This window comes from Staurois parvus, unplaced genomic scaffold, assembly GCF_062004578.1.
Source record: "Staurois parvus isolate SC_StPar_1 unplaced genomic scaffold, SC_StPar_1.0 ptg000419l, whole genome shotgun sequence".
NCBI classification, from domain to species: Eukaryota; Metazoa; Chordata; class Amphibia; order Anura; family Ranidae; genus Staurois; species Staurois parvus.
This window is the reverse complement of record NW_028318215.1, coordinates 214,982-231,331: the sequence shown is the minus strand read 5'-3', so window position 1 is coordinate 231,331 and position 16,350 is coordinate 214,982. Positions and strand designations below refer to the sequence as shown.

The window sequence follows — 16,350 nt, the reverse complement described above, 5'->3', positions numbered from 1 at the left end:
GACAGTCACAAATACCAATGGTCCCAGCAGAGAGAACTATTCATATATAATTTTATTTATTACATTTTTTTTATTAATTAAAATGCATATTAATATTTAGCTATGATGTGACCCCCCCCCCCCACTCCCCCCCCCCCAACCCATAGTGATCTCCCTCCTTCCCAGCCCGCTCCCCAGGACAGATGGTGGTGCCCTGCGCCCCACCCCCAATATTGTGGAATCCTACACATGGCCCGCGGTCAGGATTACCTTGACGTAGCGCTCCAGCGCAGGGTGCACCCGCGTGGTGGCGAGCTGTATGGAGAAGGGCGTGGTGTACGGGAAGGTGGCCATCACCGCGTGGTTCACCTCCGGCAGGACGCAGAACTTGAACCCGTGTTTGCGGAATATCCGGACGTGATCCGGCAGCGGCTTCTCATCGCCTTCGCTCAGGATACTGCCCACTATGTACCTGCAGAACTCCCACCGGAACCTGGAAGAGAGGAGGAGCCTGTTATCAGACCCGCCCATCATCTACAAAGAGGCCTGATGAAGGAAACGCCAACAATATCTGAACATTTCAAATTAAAATTTATCTGCAGCCCAATTTTTTTTCTTTTTTTTTGGTTTTGGATGGAGTAGGAATGGGCGTGTCCCACTGGAAACCATCACCGGAAGCGTTCAGCGCTTGGACCGCCATGCCAGTGCGATAATTCTCCCGCCAGACCTCCTGTGTCACTCTAAGCTGGTTCCCTGTACAGCATATGGAGATTTTTTAGGTACCGCAGTTTGGCGCCATTCCAATTTTAAAGCGTGACGCGTTTGGTATCTATTTACTCGGCATGACATCATCTTTTATATTTACTGAAATTGCGTATTACGCTGTGTTTGTGTGCAATTACATTCCTTAAAGCGTATTTTTTTCTAAAAAAAAAAAAAAAAATTGTATTTGAAAAGCCTCTGCGCAAACACCGCGTGATGTAAACGCTGGCAACACCCACCATTTTATTAGCTGTTGCCAAACTACAAGTCCCATGAGGCATTGCAGGATTGACAGTTACAAGCATGACTCCCAAAGGCAGAGGCATGATGGGACTTGTAGTTTCGCAACAGCTGGGGGACCGCCTGTTTTGACACCCCTGCACTAGGGCCTCTGCTTAACCCCTCCTCCTGAGGCCCCCCCCCCCCATTCCTGACCAGGCCATTTTTGTGTTACTTTAACTGACGATTGCGCGGTCATGCAACGCTGCACCCAAATATATATACACACACAGTGAAGGAAATGCGTTTTTGCTCCCCTGCTGATGGTGAATGTTCGCCCCTCACACAGAAATGATCGGTCTAACAATGGAATGTTCGCCCCTCACACAGAAATGATCGGTCTAAACAATGGAATGTTCGCCCCTCACACAGAAATGATCGGTCTAACAATGGAATGTTCGCCCCTCACACAGAAATGATCGGTCTAACAATGGAATGTTCGCCCCTCACACAGAAATGATCGGTCTAACAATGGAATGTTCGCCCCTCACACAGAAATGATCGGTCTAACAATGGAATGTTCGCTGTAACACTGAGAGACAGAATACAACAACAAATTCAGCAGAAATGCGTCTAACAAATGATGACGGATCTGCATGTTCATGAGGGAAAGAAGGATTTGATCCCCTTCACAAAACATGACTTAGTACTTGGTGGCCAATCCCTTGTTGGCAATCACAGAGGTCAGACGTTTCCTGGAGTTGGCCCCCAGGTTCGCACACATCTCGGGGATTTTGGCCCACTCCTCTTGGCAGATCTTCTCCAAGTCATTAAGGTTTGGTGGCTTGAGCCGCTCCTTTGTTGCCTTGGCCGTGTGTTTTGGGTCCTTGTCATGCTGGAACACCCATCCACCACCCATTTTTCAATGCCCTGGCTGAGGGAAGAAAGGTTCTCACCCAAGATTTGAGGGTACATTGCCCCGTCCATCGTCCCTTTGATGCGGTGCAGTTGAAAACTTAATAGAAAACACCCCCAAAGTAGAATGTTTCCACCACGTTTCACAGTTGGGATGGTGTTCTTGGGGTCATAGGCAGCATTCCTCCTCCTCCGAACACGATGAGTTGAGTTGATGCCAAAGAGCTGGATTTTGGGTCTTCTCTGACCACAACACTTCCCACCAGTCCTCCTCGGCATCATTCAGATGTTCAGTGGCAGACTTCAGACGGCCTGGACATGGGCTTTCTTGAGCAGAGGGACCTTGCGGGCACTGCAGGATTTCAGTCCTTGTCGGCGTAGTGTGTTACCAATTGTTTTCTTGGTGACTGTGGTCCCAGCTGCCTGGAGATCATTGACAAGATCCTCACGTGTAGTTCTGGGATGATTCCTCACTGTTCTCATGATCACTGACACTCCACGAGGTGAGATCTTGCATGGTGCACCAGACCTAGGGAGACTGACACTTGTTTTGTGTTTCTTCCATTTGTGAATGATTGCACCAACTGTTGTCACCTTCTCACCAAGCTGCTTGGCCCATAGTTTGGTAGCCCAGTCCAGCCTTGTGTAGGTCTACCCATCTTGTCCCTGACATCCTTGGACAGCTCTTTGGTCTTTGCCATGGTGGAGAGTTTGGAATCTGATGGTTTGATGGCTCCTGTGGACAGGTGTCTTTTATACAGGTAACACAATGAGATTAGCAGCACTCCCTTTAAGAGACTGCTTCTAATCTCAGCTTGTTACCTGTATGAGAGACACCTGGGAGCCAGAAATCCTGCTGAATGATAGGGGATCAAATCCTTCTTTCCCTCATGAACATGCAGATCAGTCATCATTTGTTAGACGCATTTCTGCTGAATTTGTTGTTGTATTCTGTCTCTCAGTGTTACACCGAACATTCCATTGTTAGACCGATCATTTCTGTGTGAGGGGCGAACATTCCATTGTTAGACCGATCGTTTCTGTGTGAGGGGCGAACATTCCATTGTTAGACCGATCGTTTCTGTGTGAGGGGCGAACATTCCATTGTTAGACCGATCGTTTCTGTGTGAGGGGCGAACATTCCATTGTTAGACCAATCGTTTCTGTGTGAGGGGGGAACATTCCATTGTTAGACCGATCGTTTCTGTGTGAGGGGCGAACATTCCATTGTTAGACCGATCGTTTCTGTGTGAGGGGCGAACATTCCATTGTTAGACCGATCATTTCTGTGTGAGGGGCGAACATTCCATTGTTAGACCGATCGTTTCTGTGTGAGGGGCGAACATTCCATTGTTAGACCGATCGTTTCTGTGTGAGGGGCGAACATTCCATTGTTAGACCGATCATTTCTGTGTGAGGGGTGAACATTCCATTGTTAGACCGATCATTTCTGTGTGAGGGGTGAACATTCCATTGTTAGACCGATCATTTCTGTGTGAGGGGTGAACATTCCATTGTTAGACCGATCATTTCTGTGTGAGGGGCAAACATTCAGCATCAGCCGGGGAGCAAATACACATTTCCTTCATATACACACACGTGATTTTGCGCACCCCTGCCACCCTGCAGCAGTATTTCTGGGCGGTCAGGAAGCGGTTAAGAATAATAATAATAATATTTGGGGGTTCTAAGTAATTTTCTGGCAAAAAAAAGCCGATTTCCCAGGAGAGAAATGTCGGGATTGGTCCGGGTGGTCCGGGGTTCAGCTGCAACATTGTATTCTGACACTTTCCGGATTGTTCTGTTCCACAATGTCGCATCTCAGATACAAACCAGCTGCACTGCTGCTGTTTTTTTCTCAACAAGCTTTATTGCAAGTAGTGCCCACGGACAAAGCCAGACTGCTAGACCTGACGGGACGAAACGCGTCTATGGCAAAATGCAGGGAGGTCAGCGATGCGTCATGGTCTGGCTTTCAGCTCACATCCGTGATGGCCCGCAGTGCCTTCTAAAGGGTGATCTGCGTATGGATCGCTTTTCAGAGGCCAAGCGGTGAGAAAACGTTATAACATCTCCTCGCCGACTGATTTAACCCTATAATGCTACGGCGCCATCGTCCCGTTGTGATGCGGCTCCATTAACTCAATGGGCGGGTTTGTCAAACTCTGCAACCCAAGGTAAAAATACCGCCCCCCCTTCCCCCGGTCACTGTCTGAAACAGCATGCTCAGTTTGCGTTACTTGCAATAAAGCTTGTTGAAGAGCGGCCGGGCAGCCTGCTTGCTGGTGCCTTACATACACCATTGCAGGAGGTCGGAACAATCCGGAAAGTGCGGGGGGGGGGGGACACACACACAACAAAGGATTTTTCCGCACAATAAACAGACATTCTGTTGTGTACGCACCGCGCTGCGCTTACACACAAACATCTCCCCCCCACCCCCCGCACATGGCGGCCGCGCCGCGTTTACCGTACGCAACACCAACCGGATTACGCCCAGTCCAAGGCAGATGCTTCCGGAGGCTGCCAATGTGGACCTCCTAAAAAAAAAAAAAATGCTTGCTGCCTGGATCTCATTGGCCTCAATAAATTCTGATCCATATCAAGCATGCGGCAAGTGAAAACTCCTGATCCGCATCCAGGCCAAAGGCTGGGGAGGTGTTAAAGGTTAACAATCGATAGAGGCTGGAATGGGAAGCAAGGCATGACGGGGGGTCTCCTCAATAGCCCCTGAGCACCTTCAGTGAGCTGAGAAGCACGGGATTTGCGTAGGCGTAAAGACGGGCCCCCGCTGCGCACACCTGCCGCACACCTGAGTTCCAGCGTCGTGTACGAGTGGCGCTCCCGCGAGGCGTTTCAGCGTTGCCCCCAGAGGCCTGCTTGCTCTTATAATAACCTGGTGATCCCCCCCCCCGGGAGGGGTTGCTATGTATTTCTGTATCACTCGGCCCGGGTGCAACCGACTGCAACTTATTACAAAGACACCGAACCCCCTCCCCCACCCCGGCCTCATGACACCAAATTACTGAAGTGCAGAAAATAAAGCGCGGCGAGGTGACACCGGCCCGACGGGGCGATAAAGAGACGAAGAGAGATCTACTTTTCCAATACAGAAAAATGTTCTGGAACATTCTACAGAAATAGATAATAGCCCTCCGCCGTGTGACTACATGGCCCAACGCCAACGCAACGTCCCGGCACTACTTGTACCCCTTTCACCCGGGCCCCTCAGTCCGCCTTCTTTCCATTATCATTCCTATGAACCCTGGACCCCACCATCACCCCCAAGGACCTCTCCTTCTCATCCTAGCCCCACCATCACCCCCAAGGACCTCTCCTTCTCATCCTAGCCCCACCATCACCCCCAAGGACCTCTCCTTCTCATCCTAGCCCCACCATCACCCCCAAGGACCTCTCCTTCTCATCCTAGCCCCACCATCACCCCCAAGGACCTCTCCTTCTCATCCTGAACCCCACCATCACCCCCCGAGGACCTTTCCTTCTCATCCTGGCCCCACCATCACCCCCGAGGACCTCTCCTTCTCATCCTGAACCCCACCATCACCCCCCGAGGACCTTTCCTTCTCATCCTGGCCCCACCATCACCCCCAAGGACCTCTCCTTCTCATCCTGAACCCCACCATCACCCCCAAGGACCTCTCCTTCTCATCCTGAACCCCACCATCACCCCCGAGGACCTCTCCTTCTTATCCTGAACCCCACTATCACCCCCGAGGACATTTCCTTCTCATCCTGGCCCCACCATCCCCCGCAAGGACCTCTCCTTCTCATCTTGGCCCCACCATCACCCCCAAGGACCTCTCTTTCTCATTCTAGCCCCACCATCACCCCTAAGGACCTCTCCTTCTCATCCTAAACCCCACCATCACCCCTGAGGACCTCTCCTTCTCATCCTAAACCCCACCATCACCCCTGAGGACCTTTCCTTCTCATCCTGGCCCCACCATCACCCCCGAGGACCTCTCCTTCTCATCCTGAACCCCACCATCACCCCCGAGGACCTTTCCTTCTCATCCTGGCCCCACCATCACCCCGAAGGACCTCTCCTCACCCAGAACCCCACCATCACCCCCGAGGACCTCTCCTCATCCTGGGCCCCACCATCACCCCCAAGGACCTCTCCTTATCCTGGGCTCCACCATCACCCCCACGGACCTCTCCTCATTCTGGACCCCACCATCACCCCCGAGGACCTCTCCTTCTCATCATGCGTCACACTTTCACTCCCATGAACTGCCCCAGACCCAACCACCAACCTTTCTCATCCTGGGTCCACCATTTTCCCCAAACACTGCTTAGGATCCCACCATAGTCCCCCTTAGACTGCCCAAGAATCTATCAACAAAATTTCTCACCTGCTATCACCTTCCTGGATATATGTTATCACCCCCATGGACAACCCCAGAACTTTCTCACCATGGGTCCTGCCATCACCCCCAAGAATCACTCTAGACCCCACCAACACCCCTATGAACTTTTCTAGACCCCACCATCACCCCCATGAACTGCTCTAGACCCTACGAACACTCATTTGAACTGCTCTAGACCCCTCCACCAACCCTTCTCATCTTTGGGCCCACCATTACCCCCCATGAACCACTCTAGACCCACCAACACCCATATGAACTACTCTAGATCCCACCACCAACCAACCCTTCTCCCCTTGGGGCCCACCATCACCCCCAAGAACTGCTCTAGACCCCACCACCTATGTGAACTGCTCTAGACCCCACCACCAAGCTTTCTCACCTTGAGGCCCACCATCACCCCCAAGAACCACTTTAGACCCCACCAACACCACTATGAACTGCTCTAGACCCCACTAACACTCATATGAACTGCTCTAAACCCCTCCACCAACCCTTATCACCTTTAGGCCCACCATCACCCCCCTGAATCGCTCTATTCCCAATCAACACCCATATGAACTGCTTTAGACCCCAACAGCACCCCATGAACCACTCTAGACCTCACCAACACCCATATGAACTGCTCTAGTCCCCACCATCAACCCTGCTCACCTTGGGGCCTACCATCATCCTCATGAACTGCTCGAGACCCCACCAACACCCATATGAACTACTCTAGACCCCACCCATCACCCCCATGAATTGCTTTAGACCCCACCAACACCCATATGAACTGCTCTAGACTCCACCACCAACCCTTCTCCCTTGGGGCCCACCATTAGCCCCATGAACCACTCTAGACTCCAGCAACACCCAAATGAACAGCTGTAGACCCCATAAGCAGCCTTACTCACCTCGGGGCCCACCATCACCCCTATGAACCACTCTAGACCCCACTAACACCCATATGAATTTCTTTAGACCCCACCACCAACCCTTGTCACTTTTGGGGCCCACCATCATCCGCATGGACCTTGTCATCACTTCACTCGATTGCCCCGGGAACCCATCATCAACCCTTCTCACCTATCACCCTTATGAACTACCCTGGACCCCATCATCACCCCCATGGACCATCCTGGACCTGGTAATCATCCCTATGGACAACTCCAGAACCCACCCTTTTCAACCTGTGTCCTTCTATCACCCCCATGAACCATCCTGGATGCCCAAGGACCCATCACACGTATGAAGTGCCCTAGACCCCACCACCAACCCTTCTCACCTTGGATCCCACCATCATCCTATGTGGATTACCCCAGACTCTGCCAAAACCCCCACTGACTCCCTCTTCTTACCCTTGGCCTCACCATCTCCCCATGGACCATGCACCATCATCCATATGGACTGCCCAATATCCAATCCTTCTTTCTTTAGGTCCCGTTATAACCCCCATGGTCCTCCCTAAGCCTCCCCATCACCCCCATGGACCACCCGGACCCTCTTTTTACTTCTAGGTTTTAATGGCTCCCTCCTGCCCTAGACTCACTTTTAGCCCAGGCCCATCCACCTTCTCTTTTAACCTCTGTTTTCTCCTATCGCCTCCATCTGACTCCTGACTTTGGACCCTTTATTTAGACTGGGCCCTTTATATACCTTTTTGACGTCTTAAATTCAACCCCCTCTTTTACACCCCACTCATCCATCACTCTTTTTACCCTTGGCTCCTCCAGTACCCCTTGCTGGCCCAGTCTTCATTCCACCTTTTTTACCCCCAGCCTCTTCATAACACTTTCTACTGCCCTGGTCTCTCAACCCTTTTCTTTACCCTGGGCCCTCTGTTACCCCACACTCGCCATGTCCTCTAATTACAGGCCCCTCTCAATTATTATTTATTGTCTCAACCTCTCCATATCCTCTTTTTACCCCAACCTCTCCGATACCTTCTACCATGCTCTCCATTATCTTTTGTTTTTTTTATCCTCCATCCCCTCTGCTGCCCTTTACTGCCCCAACCTCTCCTTTTACTTTGGCCCCTTTGGTGCCCTCTACTGCCCCAGCCTTTCCATAACCACTTTTTACCCCCGGCCCCTCCAGTGTAGTCTACTGTCCCAGCCTCTCTAGATCCTCTTTTTAGCACAGGCCCTTCTGGTGCACTCTTTTGCCCCAACCTCTCCATATCCTTCTTATACCTCTGCCCCTTCAGTACCCTCTACTTCCTCCGCTCTCCATATCTTCTTCTTACCCCAGGCCCGTCTACTGCCCCAGCCTCTCCATATCCTCTTCTTACCCCTGGCCTCTCCAGTTCCCTCTACTGCCAGAGCCTGTCCATATCTCCCCCCACCCCCACAACCTCTCAGTGCCCCAGCTTATCCATATTCTCTTTTTTTCCTTAGGCCTCTCCATATCCTCTCTTTACCCCAGGCCCTCTGGTACCATCTACTACCCCACACTCTTCATATACCTTTCTACCCTCATCACCTCTGGTGCCCTCTACTGCCCCAGCCTCTCCATATCCCCCTCTTACCCCCGGCCCCTCTTGTGCCCTCCACTGCCCCAACCTCTCCATGTCCTCTTCTATTTCCACGGCCCCTAAGGTGCCCTCTTCTGCCCCAGCCTTTCCATATCCTCTTCTTACCCCCAGCCCCTCCAGTACCCTCTTACTGCCCCAGCCTCTCTGTATCCTATTCTTACTCCAGGCACCTATGGTACCCTCTGCTGCCTCAGCCTCTCCATGTCCTCTTCTATTTCCACGGCCTCTCTGGTGCCCTCTACTGCCATACCATTTCCATGTCCTCTCCTTACCCCCGGCCCCTCTGGTGCCTTCTTCTGCCCCAGCCTTCTTCTGCCCCAGCCTCTCCATGTCCTCTTCTATTTCCACGGCCCCTCTGGTACCCTCTACTGCCATAACATTTCCATGTCCTCTTCTTAGCCCCGGCCCCTCTGGTGCCCCAGCCTCTCTATATCCTCTTCTTACCCCAGGCACCTATGGTACCCTCTTCTGTCCCAGCCTCTCCATATCCTCTTCTATTTCCATGGTCCCCCTGGTGCCCACTACTGCCATACCCTTTCCATGTCCTCTTCTTACCCCCGGCCCCTCTGGTGCCCTCTAGTGCCCCAGCCTCTCTATATCCTCTTCTTACCCCTGGCCCCTCCAGTGCCCGCTACCGCCCCAACCTTTCCGTATCCTCTTCTTACCCCTGGACCCTCTGGTACCCTCTACCGCCCCAGCCTCTCCATATCATCTTCTTACCCCCGGACCCTCTCCCACCCCAGCCTCTCCATATTCTCTTACCCCCGGACCCTCTCCCACCCCAGCCTCTCCATATTCTCTTACCCCCGGACCCTCTACCACCCCAGCCTCTCCATATTCTCTTTTAACCCCAGAGCATATGGTACCCTCTATCACCGATAGCCTCCATTCTCTCTTTTTACCCCCGGCCCTTCGGCTGCCTTCTACTGGCTCAGTCTCTTCACTTTTTTATCCCGGCCCCTCTATGGCCCCCCACTGCCTCTGCCCCCCCATATACCCCTCCCCCCTTCTCACCTTCATGGGGTTGTCGTAGTAGACCCCAACAGAGACCAGTTTGGGCGCCAGGCTGACGCTCTCCGTATAAAGGTTTCCGCTCTCATCGTACGGTCCCACGCGGAACTTGTAGGCGACTACCACCCCGCGGATCGGCGGCTGTCCCGCCCTCACCTCCACCTCGGTCAGCAGCCCCGAATAGACGGCCAACCCGAAGAGGGTGAGCAGGAGAAGGGCGACAAGCGCCGCAATCAGGGAGATCAGCACCCAGTCCGGCACCGAGCTCATCTTCACCACTGACCACCCTCTACTGACACCCACTGACTGTGGTCAGTCCCGCCCACCTCAGTTTACAGCCCCGCCTCCGGAACCCCGCCCCCAGACCGAACAATGCCAGCAGAAGAAGGACCACCAGAGCCGCGGTCACTGAGACCAGAACCCAGTCCGGCACCGAGCTCATCGCCTTCCAACACCGAGCGACTGAGCTCACCTGGGGGGCGGGACCCTGACACAACCTGCGGGCTGCGGCCCCGCCCCTGCTTGACGTCACCCGCCCCTCATCCTCTGACGTTACCGCTGCGTCTCCGCCCCTCGCAGCCTCAGCCCCGCCCTACACGAGTCTCACTCACCGCCTCAGCCCAGCCCCACCCACTCTAACATTACAGCTGCGTCTCCGCCCCTCAAACCACGCATCACCTCCATTATCTAACATTTGACGGCCCCGCCCTTCGCAACTACAGCCCCGCCCTCTTTTCTATCCTTCACACCTATAGCCCCGCCCTACCGTCCCTCAGCGCCTCCTTATCTCCTATACAGTCTCTCACAGTGCAGCCCCGCCCCTACACATTCCTCGACTCCGCCCTCCGCTGACCCTTCAGCCGACAGAGGGTCATGTGAGCGGTCACCTGAGCGTGGGGGGCCTCACGGTCCTTCTTCTGAGCTGAGGCGTCTCCATGGAGACGGGCTGCCTTTCATGTTGCCTGTTTTGGTTCTTTGAGATAGAGAACAGCTTCAGACTCCCCCAGTACTATGCCCAGGGTGTTGTATAAGGGCAGCCATTTGTGGGAAAGGGGCAGGGTGGCCACTTCATCCTTTTAAAACCGAATGCATATTGGTGACACGGGTTCTGTGGCTGATAAGGTGATTAAACTCACCGGCAATAAATTATCTTCAGGACCCGTGTCAGTAACGTGTTCGATTTTGACGTGGCAACCCTAGAAGGGGGTGAATCCAAATCCGTCAGGGTGTCAGGAAGCAGGCAGTGCGAGGACAGCCTGGAACATAAGGTAGCCACCTCATCCCTTTAAAATCGAACTCAAATTGGTGACACGGGTTCTGTGGCTGATTAAGGTGGTCATTAAACTCACCGGCAATAAATTATCTTCAGGACCCGTGTCAGTAACGTGTTCGGTTTTGATGTGGCAGCCCTAGAAGTGGGTGACTCCAAATATGTCAGGGTGTCAGGCAGCAGGCAGTGTGAGGACAGCCTGGAACATAAGGTTGCCACCTCATCCCTTTAAAACCGAACACATATTAACCATTTGCCCCCCACCCTATAGTAGAACGGCTACAGAGCGGCAGGGCTGCGCAAAACCACATACAGTTGCAAGAAAAAGTATGTGAACCCCTTGGGATTCCGTGGAGTTTTGCATGAATTGGGCATAAAATGTGCTCTGAACGTCATCTAAGTCACAACAAAAGAAGAACACAGTCTGCTGAACATAATACTACACAAACATTAGATATTGCCATGGTTTAATTGCACATAACATGTAAACATTTTCAGTGCAGGGAGGAAAAAGTATGTGAGCCCCTAGATTAATGACTTCTCCCAGAGCTAATTGGAGCCAGGAGTGAGCCAACCTTGACTCCAATCAGTGTGATGATATTGGATGTGTTGCTGACAGCTGTCCTGCCCTTAAAAAACACACACCTGTTTTGGGTTTACTGGTTTCAAGAAGCACTGTCTGATGTGAACCATGCCTCACAGAAAAGAGCTCTCAGAAGACCTACGATCAAGAATTGTTGACTTGCATGAAGCTGGAAAGGGTTACAAAAGTATCTCCTTGAGCCTTGATGTTCATGTGTCCACGGTAAGACAGACTGTCTACAAATGGAGAAAGTTTAGCACTGTTGCTACTCTCCCTAGGCTTGGTTGTCCTGTAAAAATGACTGCAAGAGCACAGCGCAGAATGCTGCATGAGGTAAAGAAGAACCCCAGAGTGTCAGCTAAAGACCTACAGAAATCTCTGGCACATGCTAACATTTTTGTTGACACATCTATAATAAGGAAACCATTAAATAAGAATGGAGTACATGGGAGGACACCACGGAGGAAGCCATTGCTGTCCAAAAAGAAGATTGCAGCACGTTTGAAGTTTGCAAAAGAGCACCTGGAGGTTCCACAGCACTACTGGCAGAATATACTGTGGACAGATGAAACCAAGATTGAGTTGTTCGGGAAGAACACACAACACTATGTGTGGAGAAAAAAAGGCACAGCACACCAACATCAAAACCTCATCCCCACTGTGAAACATGGTGGAGGGGGCATCATGGTTTGGGGCTGCTTTGCTGCCTCAGGGCCTGGACGGATTGTTGTCATTGATGGGAAAATGAATTCCAGAGTTTATCAAGACATTTTGCAGGAAAACGTACGACCATCTGTCCGCCAACTGAAGCTCCGCAGAGGATGGGTGATGCAACAGGACAATGACCCAAAGCATACAAGTAATTCAACAAAACAATGGCTGCAACAGCACAGAATACGCCTTCTGGAGTGGCCCAGTCAGAGTCCTGACCTCAACCCCATTGAAATGCTGTGGCATGACCTTAAGAGAGCGATTCACACCAGACATCCCAAGAATATTGCTACACTGAAACAGTTTTGTGAAGAGGAGTGGTCCAAAATGACTCCAGATCATTGTGCAGGTCTGATCTGCAACTACAGGAAACGTTTGGTTGAGGTTATTGCTGCCAAAGGAGGGTCAACCAGTTATTAAGTCCAAAGGTTCACATACTTTTTCCTCCCTGCGCTGTGAATGTTTACATATTATGTGCAATTAAACCATGGCAACATCTAATGTTTGTGTAGTATTATGTTCAGCAGACTGTGTTCTTCTATTGTTGTGACTTAGATGACGTTCAGAGCACATTTTATGCCCAATTCATGCAAAACTCCACGTAATCCCAAGGGGTTCACATACTTTTTCTTGCAACTGTATAAATATATATATATGTACGTGATTTTGTATATCGCACGCCCGACCCGCATCGCCATTGGCGGCTACGGAAGTCAATCACCGGGTCCCGGTCACAGATTCCCCAACGGCACCCGGCGAGGAACACTGACGGGAGAGATCTGTGTGTAAACAATGCAGGTGTCTCCCCTGTCAGCGAGGACATGCTGCTTTGTATGTCTCTGCACAGCATGTCTCCCTAGTAACACAGCACACAGTTAACCCTTTGATGGCCCCAGATGTTAACCCCTTCCTGCCCAGTGCCATTAGTATGGTGTCAGTGCTTTTCATTAGCACTGATCCCTGTATTGGTGTCACCGGGGATGTCAGTGACATCAAGTCAGTTCCCCCCAGTGTCAGAATGCCCACCGCAGTCCCGCTATAAGTCGCTGATCGCCGCCATTACTAGTAGAAAAAACAAACAAACACAGTCTCTATGCCGCCATTTGTAGACGCTATAACTTTCACGTAAACCAATTCATTTGCACGTATCGGGCAGAATACATTTTGGCCTAAATTTATGACGAAATTTGGTTTTCTAAAATTTGTTTACTGGACGTGTTTTATAGCAAAAAGTCAAAAATATATATTTTTTTTCAAAATCTTCCGTCTTTTTTTGTTTATAGCGTAAAAATTAAAAAACGCACAGACGATCCAATACCAGCGAAATAAATCTCTATTTGTGGGGAAAGTCGCTGATCGCCGCCATTACTAGTAAAAAAACTAATTTTATTTTATATACCGCTATTTCTAGACGCTATAAGTGTCCTAAATTTATAACGAAATTTGATTTTCTAAAATTTGTTTACTGGATGTGTTTAATAGCAAAAAGTCAAAAATATATTTTTTTTTTCAAAATCTTCGGTCTTTTTTTGTTTATAGCGTAAAAATTAAAAACCGCACAGACGATCCAATACCACCTAAAGAAATCTCTATTTGTGGGGAAAGTCGCTGATCGCCGCCATTACTAAAAAAAAAAATTCAGTTTACTGCCATTAGTAGATGCTATACATTTCACGTAAACCAATTCATTTACACATATTGGGATTTTTTTTTTTAGCGAAGATGCGGCGCAGAACACGTTTTGGCCGAAATTTATGAGGAAATTAGATTTTTTTACAATTTTTGTTTACTGGACGTGTTTAATAGCAAAAAGTCAAAAATATTGTTTCTGTCTCAAAATTTGTCGGATTTTTTTGTTTATAGCGTAAAAAATAAAAAGAGCAGAGCGGATCAAATACCACCGAAAGAAAATTCTATTTGTGAGGAAAGTCGCTGATCGCCACCATTAATAGTGAAAAAAAAAATTACAGTTTATTTACCGCCATTTGTAGACTATAACTTTCACGTAAACCAATTAATTTAAACGTATTGAGATTTTTTTTTTAGCAAAGACACGTAACAGAAAACATTTATTTATGAGGAAATTTTATTTATTTATTTTTTTTTTACTGGACATGTTTAATAGCAAAATGCCCAAAATATTGTTTTTTAAAAAAAAAGTCAGTCTTTTTTTGTTTATGGCGTAAAAAATAAAAACGCACGGGGGATCAAATACCACTGAAAGAAAGCTCTATTTGTGGGAAAAAAAGGATGTAAATTTCATTTGGGGGCAGCGTTGCATGACCGCGCAATTGTCAGGTAATGTAACGCAGCGCCACATTGCAAAAAATGGCCTGGTCAGGAAGGGGGGGGGGGGAAATCCTCTGGAGGGGGAGGGGTTAATGACACGGGTTTTGAGGCTAATTTATTGCAGAGAAGGCGCTAAGTGAGTTTAATTACCACTTTAATCGGCCCCAGAACCCGTGTCATTCATATGTGTTCAGATGGGGTGGCCACCCTACAGGAACATAATACTCCGACTATGGCCAAGGTGATCATTATCCACGTTACTCCCCGCAACTCTTCTGACAGTTTTTGTTTACATGGAACAATCCGAATGTTATGCTAGAGCAGCTAGAACATTACTTAGAACCCCCAAACATGATACACTATATTGCCCCAAGTATTGGGCCGCCGGCCTTTCCACACACATGACCTTTAATGGCCCCCCAGTCTTAGTCCGTAGGGTTCAATATTGAGTTGGCCCCGCCCTTTCCACACACATGACCTTTAATGGCCCCCCAGTCTTAGTCCGTAGGGTTCAATATTGAGTTGGCCCCGCCCTTTCCACGCACATGACCTTTAATGGCCCCGCAGTCTTAGTCCGTAGGGTTCAGTATTGAGTTGGCCCCGCCCTTTCCACACACATGACCTTTAATGGCCCCCCCAGTCTTAGTCCGTAGGGTTCAATATTGAGTTGGCCCCGCCCTTTCCACACACATGACCTTTAATGGCCCCCCAGTCTTAGTCCGTAGGGTTCAATATTGAGTTGGCCCCCCCTTTCCACGCACATGACCTTTAATGGCCCCCCAGTCTTAGTCCGTAGGGTTCAATATTGAGTTGGCCCCGCCCTTTGCAGCTATAACAGCTTCAACTCTTCTGGGAAGGCCGTCCACAAGGTTTAGGAGGGTGTCTATGGGAAGGTTGGACCATTCTTCCAGAAGCACATTTGTCAGGTCAGGCACTGATTTCGGGGGAGGAGGGCTGGCTCTGATGTCGGGGGAGGGGGCCTGGCTCGCAGTCTCCGCTCTAATTCATCCCAAAGGTGTTCTATGGGGTTGAGGTCAGGACTCTGTGCAGGACAGTCAAGTTCCTCCACCCCAAACTGGCTCCTCCATGTCTTTATGGACTTTGCTTTGTGCACTGGTGGGCAGTCATGTTGGAACAGGAAGGGGCCATCCCCAAACTCTTCCCACAAAGTTGGGGCATGAAATTGTCCAAAATATTGCCTTAAGAGTTCCCTTCACTGGAACTAGGGGGCCAAGTCCACCCCTGAAAAACAACCCCCACACCATAATCTCCCCTCCACCAAACTTTACATTTGGCACAATGCAGTCAGGCAAGTACCGTTCTCCTGGCAACCACCAAACCCAGACACGTCCATCAGATTGCCAGACAGAGAAGTGTGATTGGTCCCTCCAGAGAACACGTCTCCTCTGCTCTAGAGTCCAGTGGCGGCATGCTTTACACCATGGCATCCGACGCTTTGCATTGCACTTGGTGATGGAAGGCTTGGATGCAGCTGCTCGGCCATGGAAACCCATTCCATGAAGCTCTCTACACACTGTTGTTGGGCTCATCTGAAGGCCACACCAAGTTTGGAGGTCTTTAGCTATTGACTCTGCAGACAGTTGGCGTCTTCTGCGCACTGTGCGCTTCAGCATGCGCTGACCCCGCCCTGTCATGTGACGTGGCCTACCACTTGGTGGCTGAGTGGCTGCTGTTCCCAGTTGCTTCC

General features: G+C 50.3%; 1 protein-coding gene across 1 annotated transcript; it reads right to left on the bottom strand.

Moving 5' to 3' along the window:
* Positions 1–222: 222 nt before the first annotated feature.
* Positions 223–10,290, bottom strand: LOC149454732 (testis-expressed protein 264 homolog). Its single transcript, XM_089687143.1, has 2 exons — positions 9,793–10,290; positions 223–513 (listed from the first exon to the last, which is right to left on the bottom strand). Exons 1-2 carry the CDS (start codon positions 10,057–10,059, stop codon positions 223–225), a joined length of 558 nt encoding a protein of 185 aa, XP_089543269.1. The 5' UTR covers positions 10,060–10,290.
* Positions 10,291–16,350: the final 6,060 nt, after the last annotated feature.

Coding starts and splice junctions, on each gene's coding strand:
- LOC149454732 (XM_089687143.1), bottom strand. CDS start 10,059: ATGAGCTCGGTGCCGGACTGGGTGCTGATCTCCCTGATTGCGGCGCTT. Junction 514..9,792: donor ACTACGACAACCCCATGAAG/GTGAGAAGGGGG, acceptor GCCTCTTTGTAG/ATGATGGGCGGGTCTGATAA.